This window comes from Penicillium rubens (genome assembly GCF_028828025.1).
Source record: "Penicillium rubens strain IBT 27055 chromosome Unknown utg000003l_segment0_segment0, whole genome shotgun sequence".
Taxonomy (NCBI): Eukaryota; Fungi; Ascomycota; class Eurotiomycetes; order Eurotiales; family Aspergillaceae; genus Penicillium; species Penicillium rubens.
In genome coordinates, this window is record NW_026890601.1 from 6,056,861 (window position 1) to 6,069,591 (window position 12,731).

The 12,731-nt window shown below is 49.7% G+C and overlaps 7 protein-coding genes across 7 annotated transcripts; 5 read left to right on the plus strand and 2 right to left on the minus strand.

Moving 5' to 3' along the window:
• Positions 1-176: 176 nt before the first annotated feature.
• N7525_008529 (25S rRNA (adenine2142-N1)-methyltransferase) lies at positions 177-1,028 on the plus strand (the record flags this gene model as incomplete). The annotated part of the gene is made up of 1 exon (XM_002562585.1): positions 177-1,028. One exon carries the CDS (start codon positions 177-179, stop codon positions 1,026-1,028), a length of 852 nt encoding a protein of 283 aa, XP_002562631.1.
• A 58-nt stretch (positions 1,029-1,086) lies between these two features.
• Positions 1,087-3,228, minus strand: N7525_008530 (putative transporter; the record flags this gene model as incomplete). Its single annotated transcript, XM_002562586.1, has 6 exons — positions 1,087-1,456; positions 1,507-1,673; positions 1,724-1,821; positions 1,874-2,002; positions 2,053-3,023; positions 3,077-3,228. The coding sequence occupies 6 exons, from the start codon at positions 3,226-3,228 to the stop codon at positions 1,087-1,089; spliced, it is 1,887 nt and encodes a 628-aa protein (XP_002562632.1).
• A 990-nt stretch (positions 3,229-4,218) lies between these two features.
• Positions 4,219-6,110, plus strand: N7525_008531 (translation termination factor eRF1; the record flags this gene model as incomplete). The annotated part of the gene is made up of 6 exons (XM_061214418.1): positions 4,219-4,339; positions 4,394-4,443; positions 4,502-4,873; positions 4,928-5,684; positions 5,758-5,907; positions 5,965-6,110. 6 exons carry the CDS (start codon positions 4,219-4,221, stop codon positions 6,108-6,110), a joined length of 1,596 nt encoding a protein of 531 aa, XP_061068849.1.
• Positions 6,111-6,462: 352 nt separating this feature from the next.
• On the minus strand, positions 6,463-7,479 carry N7525_008532 (prephenate dehydratase PHA2; the record flags this gene model as incomplete). Its single annotated transcript, XM_002562588.2, has 2 exons — positions 6,463-7,362; positions 7,426-7,479. 2 exons carry the CDS (start codon positions 7,477-7,479, stop codon positions 6,463-6,465), a joined length of 954 nt encoding a protein of 317 aa, XP_002562634.2.
• A 261-nt stretch (positions 7,480-7,740) lies between these two features.
• Positions 7,741-8,867, plus strand: N7525_008533 (uncharacterized protein; the record flags this gene model as incomplete). The annotated part of the gene is made up of 2 exons (XM_002562589.1): positions 7,741-8,425; positions 8,491-8,867. 2 exons carry the CDS (start codon positions 7,741-7,743, stop codon positions 8,865-8,867), a joined length of 1,062 nt encoding a protein of 353 aa, XP_002562635.1.
• A 335-nt stretch (positions 8,868-9,202) lies between these two features.
• N7525_008534 (uncharacterized protein) lies at positions 9,203-10,513 on the plus strand (the record flags this gene model as incomplete). The annotated part of the gene is made up of 5 exons (XM_002562590.1): positions 9,203-9,237; positions 9,292-9,470; positions 9,529-9,614; positions 9,990-10,032; positions 10,086-10,513. 5 exons carry the CDS (start codon positions 9,203-9,205, stop codon positions 10,511-10,513), a joined length of 771 nt encoding a protein of 256 aa, XP_002562636.1.
• Positions 10,514-10,940: 427 nt separating this feature from the next.
• Positions 10,941-12,596, plus strand: cbf5 (pseudouridine synthase CBF5; the record flags this gene model as incomplete). Its single annotated transcript, XM_002562591.1, has 5 exons — positions 10,941-11,049; positions 11,105-11,261; positions 11,329-11,960; positions 12,020-12,246; positions 12,300-12,596. The coding sequence occupies 5 exons, from the start codon at positions 10,941-10,943 to the stop codon at positions 12,594-12,596; spliced, it is 1,422 nt and encodes a 473-aa protein (XP_002562637.1).
• Between the last annotated feature and the right edge of the window lie 135 nt (positions 12,597-12,731).

Here is a 12,731-nt window from a genome sequence, read left to right on the forward strand (position 1 = left end):
GAATTAACATCGTATTTGGCTCTCTTCTCATTTTCTTGGACAGCTTTTCTTTGCATGCCAGTGACCTCCTCTCTTCTTTGTATATTCGGCCCACGGGGAGATCCGAAGAGATAACGTACACTTAATATCTGGATTTGTTGTTCCAATTTTTCAATTTTCTTCGTGATCATTAAGACATGGCTCCCCAAAAACGATCCAAGAGGCCGATGTTGTTGTCGCATAGTCGACCACGCATCGTCAAGTCCAAGGACGCTGCTCTTTCAGCCAAGGCTACCCGAACTCTGATTCGAACCCATCATCGACTGCTCAAAGTCCGGGCTCAAGCTTTGGCCGCCGGGGACGAAGCCCGAGTCAGCAGTATTGATGCTCAAATCGAGGCCAATGGTGGTCTCGAAAGCTATCAGATCGCCAGTAAGCTAGGTCAGTCGATGGACCGCGGTGGGGACTCCAGCAAAGTCCTCATCGACTGGATCAAGCCGCAACTGAAGCAATGGAACAAGGCGATTCCAAAGCTCCGGGTCCTTGAGGTTGGAGCTTTGAGCACCAAAAACGCCTGCTCTACGCACCCGGCATTGGATGTCACCCGGATCGATTTGAATTCCCAAGAGCCAGGGATCCTCAAGCAAGATTTCATGGAACGACCTTTGCCCTCTAGTGATGATGAACGTTTCAACATAATCAGTCTGTCATTGGTACTCAACTATGTTCCCGATGCTACGGGACGGGGTGAAATGCTCAAGCATTGTGTCAAATTCTTGACGTCGAAATGCCCTATTGAACTTGTCCCCAGTCTTTTTATGGTATTGCCTATCGCGTGCGTGGACAACTCGCGCTACCTCAACGAGGAAAGACTGGGGGAGATCTTGACTTGCCTGGGCTTCCGTCTAGCACAAAGCAAGCGGACTTCGAAGCTGGTTTTTCATCTCTGGGAACACACTGGGACCTACGCGCCTAAGGCTTTTAAGAAGGAAGAGTTGAGGTCTGGCAAAACAAGAAACAATTTCGCCGTCATCCTCAACAAGAAGTGATTATCTGCGTGCAAAACAAAATGCTATTATACTCCATATACAGTGCTGCAGGCCGAACCTAGTTTGCAGAGAGCATGTCTTGTGGCAAGAAGGCCCAGACAGTCCCCACGGCTGCCAATATCGAGGAGACGATGAGCAGAACCCAATCAAGGATGTACTCACCTCGGCCGATTTCCTTTCCAAAGATCTTGAGATAAAAAGCAAGAGGGAAGATGATACAGATGGTGAAGCACAAGAACGATCCCAAGAAAGCCATGATACGGTCGAAAGCCGGGAAGACGATCGCCAAAATAACAATCGTGGCCACTACAAAAACCCGGACCATTGCGCGTGAGACTTTTTGTAGTGTCTTCGAGCCGTTTTCGGCAGGCACATGGCCGCCTCCGAGTCCGCAAAGAACTTCAAATGTGGCCACAAGAGGCCGAGCACTATGTTCATGTCAGCAGTGTCCGAGGACTAATGAAGGCATTGGACTCACTTCAATGGCACTTTCGTGAGGGGGATGATCGAGATGAAGACTACAATACAGACGGATAGGGACTGCGGGTAGTCGGTGATGGTGAGGATGTTTGCAGTGACTTCGTCGCGGATGATATCGCCAAACATGAGCCAACCAATGATCGCCATTGAGCAGTCCAAAGCAAACTGTCAAGTTATTAGAATCGAACTGTATCCTAGTCACTTGACGTTCTTACTGTGAAAATATAGGTCACCCAAAGGCTCTTCCCGTATTTCTGAGGGTGCCTCATATCTCTGTAGATGTTAGGGAAGACACCATGGCCACCCCATGGTGCTTTTCAACAGGTTAGCCTTCTGATCACAATTCCTTTTGGTTGTGAACTTACACATGATAAGACCAAAACTCAGAGGGACAGTAGCCCAGTTTTCAGGGAAGAGGAATGTATTAGCCGGCTGCCGCAAGGAGCCCGGTGCATCTGGCTTGATAAAGCCATCGATGCAAATGAGTACCACGACTTTCGAGCATCAGTTCCATTTATCAATCCCAGCCCAGAAGAAGACTTACTTGATGTGCACGAAATTATGCCCAATATGCTGGTGATACTCAGGAATCGTAGCGGCAGGAAGTTGAGCGGAAGTAGTACAACTCCACAGACGATCTTCCATTGGAGGATGCTCAATCCTGGTACAAGGGCATATAAACTGTCTGCAAAGAGCACAACCAGCGCAACGCATGCTCCTAAAAGTTCCAAGCAGAAGAGAAAACTGGTTATCAAACGGGCATGCTGCCCGAAACTGATGTAAGCCAGATCAGCGTAGGTGACAACGCTCCGGTCGACATCCAGACATTTAGCCAGTATTTTGGCTGTGTAGGAAGTGGCAACCGCTGAGAAGATAAGGAATACCAAACCCAAAACCCACCCGGCATGTTTCATCGCCAATGGAAGACTCAACAGACCAATACCAATTAACACATTAACCGAGTTGAAGATAGTCTGCGGAAGGGTGGATTGCCCAACGACGATATCCTCCTCAGTCCCATCTTCATGTTGGACATGCTTGATAAGCAATGGGCCCCGATCCGAATCTCCAGACCCATCCACATGCACCTGGGGATGGTGCTCTCGGTGGAATTGAATCGCATGTCTCCGCGTCGACTCGCTCACCCGTGAGGAGATAGTACCATACGAGTTCGCAAAACTTCTATCAAATGACGAAGAAAGTAGCCCAGTACTAGGAAGCGCCCTCTTGGAGGACTCCGGCGCTCGTGTATCCCCGTCATCCTGGTCAGAGTCCGAGTCCCCCCGAAGCAGAGGCCGTTCCACATCCGAGTGTCGGCCCCAGGACGGGGAGCTTCTTGACCCATATTCCTGGCCAGTAGCAATGGCAAGTTCATCATCCGAGTGCGCAGAGACAAACGACGACCGCCGTGGGAGGATCTCCGGGAAGGCCGCAGCTCTCTGCCAAGACCGCGCGAAGTTGTCTATACTGTTGGGACCTCCTGCTTGGCGGACTCGAATTGAGTACGACGACGACCTGTGCAGACTAGTTAGCTAACGGTCTGGTTGTGAACAACAGAAGTCATATACCTCTGTCTACCGCCGATCTCCGACTCGGCCGTCGGACTCCCACTATTCAGATGGCCATAATCGTAGGAGCTTGGTGCCGCAGCCGGTATTCTCAGTGAGCCATAGACCGGTTCGTTGTCGAGATCTTCGTCTGTTCTTTCGGCTCTTGACATATTTTCCTGTCACCAACACAATGGTAGTAGCAGTGACCCTGGAGATATATGAGGATTCCAAGTTTGGGGTTCCTGAGGTGAAGGGCAGGAACGAAAGTCAAGAGTAAGGAAAGGGAAAAAGGTCTCCCCTCACTTATCACATGGAGATAGCTCCCAGCGAAAGATAAGAAGCGAAAACAACTTGCGATATTGAAAAGAGCTTAGCGTCGAAAGAGCTTCCGCTAGTTGTGGGGTGCGGATCACAGAGATTTGATAAGCTAGAGATTTTTCCAAGGTTATGTGACTAATTGAATGGGCACTTGGAATTGATAGACTTGATATATATAGTTGTGGATAATATTTCTTCTTCTATGCTTTCTATATAGTAATGCATTTTAGTACGCCTGTGGACCTACATGTACCCCGTACATAGGTGTCACTTGCTCAATGAGGACCTAACATGTTTTTATGACAATCTAATACGTAAGAGAGATGCATTGGACATATTTTTGCATACTATGCCAATTCTAGAATTGATATCCATGGATACTCACCTATTACCACGCTTAACATGGAGTATATAGTAACCTTGGAAATAGCAGACCTGCAGAAAAAAAGAGAACGTACCTGTACCTGGCCACCCGGCTGTTGGACCATAACCCGGCAAGTACCAGATACGTCACGGGTAGCCCTGGCTTACCTCAGCGTGCCAGCCGACCCCTCGAACAAACTTGTATGTCCAACCCCACGAGGAAATTTGCTGTCGCTTTTAAACGTCATATTCAGTAAAGGTATGTACTCTCCACTGTTGAATCTATGAGTATAAAAGAAAAAGAAATACCAGTGTTCACTTTCAGCCTTTTTTTTCGCGCCTACTAACTGATCATAGGTGTAAAAAGGCAAGCCTAAATCTTTGTTCGCCGACTTCCGCCCCCCATTACTGACCGAATCTTCAGGCGTCCGCAGGGCCTCCGATAACTTTCCCCCCTGATCAACTGTCGCCTCGCCAAGATGAGCGCCCCTCCGCCGAACGAAGCTGAGAAGAATATCGAGATCTGGAAGGTCAAGAAGCTGATCAAGCGTCTTGAATCCGCTCGTGGAAATGGAACCTCTATGATTTCGCTCATTATCCGTACGCTGTCACTGCCCCCCGCCACTTACTGTCGCCACTAACATGTTAATTTAGCCCCCAAGGATCAGATTAGCAGAGCAGCCAAGATGTTGGCTGAAGAGTATGTACGTAAAAAATCCCCCTCGATCTGTCTGCGCCGGACGCCGCCTAATCGCACAATAGGGTACCGCCTCCAACATTAAGTCTCGAGTGAACCGACTTTCCGTGCTGTCGGCCATTACCTCTACTCAGCAGCGTCTGAAGCTCTACAACAAGGTCCCTCCCAATGGACTGGTCGTGTACTGTGGTGAAATTATCACCTCTGAAGGAAAGGAGCGCAAGATTAACATCGACTTCGAACCGTTCAAGCCCATCAATACCTCCCTCTACCTTTGTGACAACAAGTTCCACACTGAAGCATTGAGTGAGCTTCTCGAGGCTGATCAGAAGTTCGGTTTCATTGTCATGGATGGTAATGGTACTTTGTTCGGTACTCTCAGTGGCAACACTCGTGAGATCCTTCAGCGTCTGACCGTTGATCTGCCCAAGAAGCACGTGAGTGTCCCGAGTGATTGAGTACGATATTCATGCATACTGATTTTCATACAGGGCCGTGGTGGTCAATCCGCTCTGCGTTTCTCGCGTCTCCGTGAGGAAAAGCGTCACAACTACGTGCGCAAGATCGCTGAACTGGCTGTTCAGAACTACATCACCAACGACAAGCCCAACGTCGCCGGCCTGGTGTTGGCTGGTTCCGCCGATTTCAAGAACGATCTTAACCAGTCTGACCTGTTCGACGGTCGCCTGCAATCCAAGGTTATCAAGGTTGTCGATGTTTCCTACGGTGGCGAGAACGGTTTCAACCAGGCCATTGAATTGGCTGGCGAGACCCTGAGCAACGTCAAGTTCGTTCAGGAGAAGAAGCTTATTGGCCAGTACTTCCAGGAGATCAGCCAAGACACCGGCAGAGTCTGCTACGGTATTGAAGATACCCTCAAGGCAATGGAGCTTGGTGCTGCTGAAATCTTGATCGTCCACGAGAACTTGGAGATCACTCGCTGGGTCATGAAGAACGCGGCAGGCAATCAGGTTATTGTCCACACGAACAAGGTTCAGGAATCCCAGAAGGACCTCTTCCAGGACAAGGAGACCGGGTTGGATATGGAGGTTGTCGAATCGGGATCTTTCCTCGAATGGCTTGCCGAGGCCTACAAGGACTTCGGTGCCAACCTGGAGTTCGTGTCTGACCGATCTGGCGAAGGAAACCAGTTCGTCAAGGGTTTCGGTGGTATCGGTGCTATTCTCCGGTACAAGGTCAACTTCGAACAGCTTGCTGATCTCAGCGATGATGACGAGTTCTACGACGGTATGTTTTCTTCCCGTTTCTCGTGTTATGTTGATACTAACTTCTGCAGATTGACGGTATTGCCCCCTCGCAGAGAGCGAGGATGAACGGCCAGAAGCTCCCGCGGCGAGTCTTTTGACGGCTCGCCCCGTGGATCATGCAAGCGGCTCCCGCGATGGAACCAAGGCATCCGTAAAGGATAACCAGAAAAGGCCTGGTCCACGCTCATTGAAGCTGCTCAGAGGTGAGACATCCAGCTAGCCTTATCACTTGGGGACTAGCTCTAATGTTTTGAGTACAGTGTCGTCCAAGCTCCAAGGTACGCACACTGAGGTCACCTCAGTGTCTGAGATGAAGATGAGGTTTAAATTGCAATTTGAAAGGTTGGGTGCAGTAATCTGCAACGTTTGGTCATCCACCGCTGCTTGCACTGCTTGCTCTATGTAAGCCGGACGGCGTTGGATTGTTTTATTTCTCAGCCGATTCTGTCGTTTCATCTCTGAATGGCATTTTCTGGTACTTCGCTCATTATTTGCTTGTTATTGAAAAGAAAAAAAGCACCCGAAAGGGTTGATATAGATGGTGCTATTTATTGTTTATTAAGTTTCCTGTTTCACCTTGCAGTGTACACTTTGTCCACATCGTCGACAGTGCGTACATTTTTATTTCATTTATTCGTATAGTAAAATTGAGATATCTTCAGCATATGACATGACGCTTTCAGCGCGTTTGCAAAATCATCAATGCGTTGCTCTAAATCGAAAAGACCAAGGCGAGTCTCCAATTAGAACCAGTCAAGTCAAGCATTGCTTGCACTTAGCTGATCTTTCCAGGTCCCCAGGTCCCTACATGTCTCAGTGACTTGACGCAAATCATTGAGAGCCTTGTGGACTGCCTCTTTGTTCTCATCCGAGGGTGTCCTTCCACACTCAACGAAAAAGATATACTGCCAAGGCTTCTTTAGACTTGGCCTTGTGTTAATGCTCGTAAGATTCAAGCCATGAGCCTTGAAGATCAACAGCGCATTTGCCAATGCACCGGGAGATGAATGATCAATCGTGAAAGAAATCAAGGTCTTGTGCGTAGTTTCAAGGGCAAGCTCGCCTTCCAATGTAGGCGGGTTCGGCTGCTCGAATTTGAACTCCGAAGTTCGCTCATCAAGCACATTTCTGAAGATCAGGAAGCGGGTAGTATTGTCTGCTCGGTCCTCGATATTTTCCACAAGCACATCTGTCCCGTGTTGTTCTGCCGCGAAGCGATTGGCAATGGCAGCGCCCCGTTCCGTTGTCTCCTTAGAGACGATCTCCGCTGCCTTGGATGTGGACGTGACATCCTGTCTCTCGATTCCCTTGAAGTATTTGGTCAAGAAAGCTTCGCACTGGCCCCATGCCTGCGGGTGTGTGTATAGCTTGGTTATAGAGCCGTCGTATTCTGCCCAACCACCGGGGTATGTGCCCTTGCGCACCATTAAAAAATGGTGCACTGTCAAGTAATATTCCCCGCACACTTTCGCGTCTTTATATGAACCATCCCGGTCCGCCAAAAGGTCTAATGTCTGCATCACAGAGCCATTGGTCGAGTTCTCGCACGGAATCACGGCGTAGTCAACTTCTTTCTTTTGGAGCGCGGCGAAGGCATCTGGGAATGAGACTTGAGGTTGTAGATCGGCGGATAATTTGCAAAAGGACTCTGCAGCAGCCTAGAACAGGGGTCAATCGCCAAACTAAGTTGCATTCGCAAGGATGTGGGGTAAAGTTTGTACCTGATGCGAAAAGGACCCCAGCGGCCCTAAGAAGGCAACTTTGAAGGGAGCCATCTTGATTGAAGTATGGGATGATCTTTTCCCTGTCAATCGGGCTGAGCCTATTTGAATCAGATCAAATCTTCGGGCTTGCCATCTCATCGACAGGCGACATCGGGTCTCCGAGCGGTGTGGGTTGAATCCCGATGCTGTGGCAGTTCCGACATAGGCAAGGAGCGACAGACAAACAAATCAAACGCGGGATGAGTCTATTGCTTCAACCTTGGGAAGTCAACTTGCGATTTTAATCGTCCAATTCAGTTTGCGTCTTTGCTCATGAAGACAAATCCACTCCGACCCCTGATCTCTTTGCGAGGCGGGCGTCATGCATGTCGGACTTACTCCTCGCTCTCTGAGCGCTTGCATTATGAACTGACCACAAGAAAGCTCCCGTTGACTTACGACTATCTACACCCCCAACCTTCGCATCTTCTGAACCTAACTCTCCGTGATCTTCTTCCACAATCCAAAAATTCCTCTGGTTATGCGACTCTACCGACATTGCAGAACCCTTCCCCGCTCCCCGTCGGTCACCACTTAATCTACTTCCCCCCGCAGGTGACCTTGTCTCAACTACTTCCGGACTGCACAGATACGTTACACACGCCCGGCGAACCATTTAATCGGCGGCTTTGGGCAGGTGGAAATCTAAGATTCCCTGTGCGCAGTCCGCCTCTGGATGGCAGTCGCGCAGTTTGCATAGAATCCATCCGCAACGTGACAGTGAAGGGCCGCGAAGGGGACGAGAAAGTGACCGTTACCATCGAGCGACGCATTGGCAATGTTGCTGAGCAAGAAACAGCCGAGGAGACTTGGGAACGGATATGGAAAGAGAACGAAGACAATTCGGGAGAATCTTCAGTAATTGAGAACCGGGACCTCATTTTCATGCGCCTAAAAACCAGCGCTCAAATCGAGGCCGATAAAGCGCAGTTCGGAAAGCCTGGTAGGACTGTGAAACGTGAGAATATACTCCCAGTCATTGAATATGATGTCCAATTTGCTAATGATTCTGGCGCAATGAAGCTCCCTCTGGTGCAACGTTCCGCCATGCCCTCATACCTACTAAAGCGCTGCTATTCCGATTCTCGGCGTTGACTTTCAATGCACATTCCATCCACCTTGACAAGAGCTACACTCAGAACCAGGAGGGATACCCAAATCTTTTAGTGCATGGTCCATTGACACTGACGCTGCTGCTTAGCGTGCTCCAGCAACAGCTGAGTCGATTGAATCTCTGCATCAGTGACATTGAATATAAGAATATAGCACCTCTTTTTGTTGAACAGGAGCTGGTTATCTGTGGCAAGCCTAAGAATGACACCGGGGCTTGGGATGTGTGGATTGAGGGTCCAGATGGAGGATTGGCCGTTCGGGGTACTGCACGGACGAGGTTGGAATGATATACCCTATTATATCTGTACATTTACATGCGACATGACATTTGAATAACATCTCACCTGAGTGATTATACTTGACAAATAATAATAATAACAGCTAGGGGAGGGCGGGGGGAGCTGTCGAAGCATATAGAACAATCCGGCCATACAATATAGTACGTAAGCAACGGACATCGGAGAAACTCCCCCGAAGCCAGATTTGCACACCTTTTTTTTCCACCTGTCCTTCTCTTTCTTTCTTCAACCACACAGTAATTTGGCTATTTTGTGAGCGGTTGTAATGTTCCAAGCCGTGATCAATCAACCATCTTACTTAATTACATCTTGTTCTTTTCAAGATGGATGTCTTCTGGGCGGCTCCCCCGGTCACTAGGTATGCAGGTCCTATTTGTCGATCTCAAGCTCTGGTTACTGACTTGTCATTCAGGACCCTCACAGCCTTGACTCTGGTTCAATCCGCTTTGATGTATGGCGGCTTATTGAGCTTCTATTGGGCACCATTCTTGCCGAGCTTGATATTCTCATGGCGCCCGCAGATCTATCGGCTGGTCACCCCATTTCTACTAACTGGACCGAAACTAGGTTTCTTCTTTGATCTTTATATCAGTACGATGCCTCGGTGTCACATTGGCCTGGTCTGATCAGAGTGCTAATGTACCGATAGTGTACCGCTATGGCAGTGCTGCGGAAAAAAGCATGGCCCCTGGAGAGTTCCTCATTTATCTCCTATTTGTAGCTTTCAGCATCATGGTAAGTGACTCAGTAGAGTCTGTTTTTTTTTCTTTCTTTCTCTCTTTCATCTACGTTCGCGTCCATATCCAAATCCCTCGCTATAACTGCCCGACCAGCTTCGAAATCTAGCTGAATCGGTTCCTGAAGGCGAGGGAAAGTACCCCTGCATCTGTGCAACACCATCATAATTCGCAAAATACGGGTGTTGTGCAGGTGTGGGCATGGTGGGATTTCTTTCGAGCTCACTGGTGTGATTTCATATCGCGTCAGTATCGGAGGTGCCCTACATTTCTATATACATCATCTATTCTTTTCCAATACCATCTACATCCTATTTTACTCGCCGTCCTGGTAGTCCAATACATCTCTTCCAATTTTGCTAACTTTCCCAAGCTCACTGCAGGTGGTTATCTGGGAGCGGCTATCCTTCTGCCACGTAAGCTTGCCGTACTTTGCTCAATCCTCAGACAGACACTGACTTGAAATCAGCTTTAACCATGGCTTTCGTCTACACCTTCTCCCAGACGAACCGAGGAACCAAGACAAGATTCTGGTTCATCGATATCCCTGTCGTATTTTTGCCATATGCAATGCTTCTCGTCACCATGGTGTCGAACGGATGGGATGCCGCTCTGGTAGAAAGCACGGGGATCTTGGCCGCCCATACCTATGATTTCCTCACACGCATCTACCCGACTTTTGGCGGTGGGAGAAACTTCATCACTGTCCCAGGCTTCCTGGAGAGGTACTTTACCGAACATGACCCCAACAGCGGATACCGAGGATATGGAACCGCGAGCCGCGCACCAAGGCCGGCTGGGCAACCCTCGTCAGCGTCAGCGTCAGGATCAACCTGGGGCAGCTGGACCTCTTCGAGTTCTTGGAATGGCAGAGGCGCTGGCCGGAGACTCGGTTAAATGGAGAGCCATACATGCTCTGCGCACATCGCCACCCTGCATGGGAAATACTCTGCATGTGACAGGCATTTCGGCATTCATTGTGCCCATATGGCACATGGACTTGTGATAGTGATAATGGACAAGAACATGGTTTTGGGCATTCTTTGCCCACAAATACAGATTTGTGAACTCCAGTAGTTAATTATCTTTGAGCATGTTTTATTATTCCAACTAGCTTGTTTCCCAAATAATCTATATTGTTAGCAAAACGTCCTAATCGTTAAGTCCTTGGAATCGGAGGCGTAAAAAGTCGAGAACTCCAAATCACGTGGTAACTTCTCCAGGCGCTAAACCCCTTTTGGCACTGGAGCTGCCGCACTCGCAAAATTTCCTTCGACAAATTTTCGGGGTTTTCACCGCGCATCCTTCAACGACAACCAACAAAATGGCAGTCGTCAAGACCTCGGAGATGGACTACGCCATCAAGCCTGAAGCGTCCGTTCCTTCCGTTGATACATCGGATTGGCCGCTTCTGCTTAAGAACTATGAGAAGCGTATGCTTGTCCTTAAAACTCCAGTTTGACCAGCCGACATTGACTTTTTTTGTAGTGCTCGTTCGGACCGGTCACTTCACCCCTATCCCTGCTGGCTCCTCTCCTCTGAGCCGTGACCTGAAGTCCTACATCAGCTCCGGTGTCATCAACCTTGACAAGCCTTCCAACCCTTCCAGTCATGAAGTCGTGGCTTGGATGAAGCGGATCCTTAGGTAAATCAAAATCCACCAGATCCTATCAATGGTTTTGCAAACTTGCTGACCATTTTACTCTCTATAGATCCGAGAAGACTGGTCACAGTGGTACCCTTGATCCCAAGGTCACCGGTTGTTTGATCGTCTGCATTGACCGTGCCACCCGCCTGGTCAAGTCCCAGCAGGGTGCCGGTAAGGAGTATGTCTGTGTGATCCGTCTCCACGACAAGATCCCCGGTGGCGAGGCCCAATTCGTTCGCGCTCTGGAGACCTTGACCGGTGCGCTCTTCCAGCGCCCCCCTCTTATCTCTGCCGTCAAGCGCCAGCTCCGTATTCGTACCATCCACGAGAGCAAGAACTACGAGTTCGACAACGAGCGCCACCTCGGTGTCTTCTGGGTCAGCTGTGAGGCTGGTACCTACATCCGTACCCTCTGTGTCCACCTGGGTCTTCTCCTCGGTGTCGGCGCCCACATGCAGGAACTTCGCCGTGTTCGTTCTGGAGCCATGGGCGAGGGCGAGGGTATGGTTACTCTGCACGATGTTATGGACGCCCAATGGGTCTACGACAACAACCGCGACGAGTCCTACCTCCGCAAGGTCATCAGCCCTCTGGAGTCTCTGCTCACCGGCTACAAGCGTATCGTCGTCAAGGACAGCGCTGTCAACGCCGTCTGCTACGGTGCCAAGCTCATGATTCCTGGTCTTCTCCGCTACGGTATGTGACCTCCTTTCCCCGAGTCTTTTTCCGATCAGTACTAATTATTTTTTTTTCAGAGGCCGGTATTGAGTGCCACGAGGAAGTTGTCCTCATGACCACCAAGGGTGAGGCTATCGCCATTGGTATCGCTCAGATGTCAACTGTCGAGCTCACTACCTGTGACCACGGCGTTGTTGCCAAGGTCAAGCGTTGCATCATGGAGCGTGACCTCTACCCCCGCCGCTGGGGCTTGGGACCCACTGCCCTTGAGAAGAAGAAGATGAAGACTGCAGGAACTCTCGATGTAAGTGGCTGAACTGCCTTCGCTTTCATACGACAAACTGACTTTGTTCTCAGAAATACGGTCGCCCCAACGACGCCACCCCCGCTCAGTGGAAGAGCGAGTACAAGGACTTTAACCTTCCTATTACCGGAACCGCCGCTGTTGCGCCCTCCGCCGAGACTAAAACCGAGACCGAGGCCCCTAAGGTTGAATCCCCCGAGCCCGTGAAGGAGGAGGTCGAAGACAAGAAGCGCAAGCGCGACGGCGAGACGGCCGAGGAGAAGGCCGAGCGCAAGAAGAAGAAGAAGGAGAAGAAGGAGAAGAAGGAGCGCCGGAAGTCCAAGCAGGATGATAGCGATGACAGCGACTAGATGCACTCCAGGAAGGCCGTCAGGTCCCTTTCCTGTACCATATTTTGCTATTTCCGGAGTCTTGGGTCAAAAGGGAAATTTGTTCTATTCCAGAGTTTCATATTGAAGGCTGCCTATCTGTTGAATCTACCATTC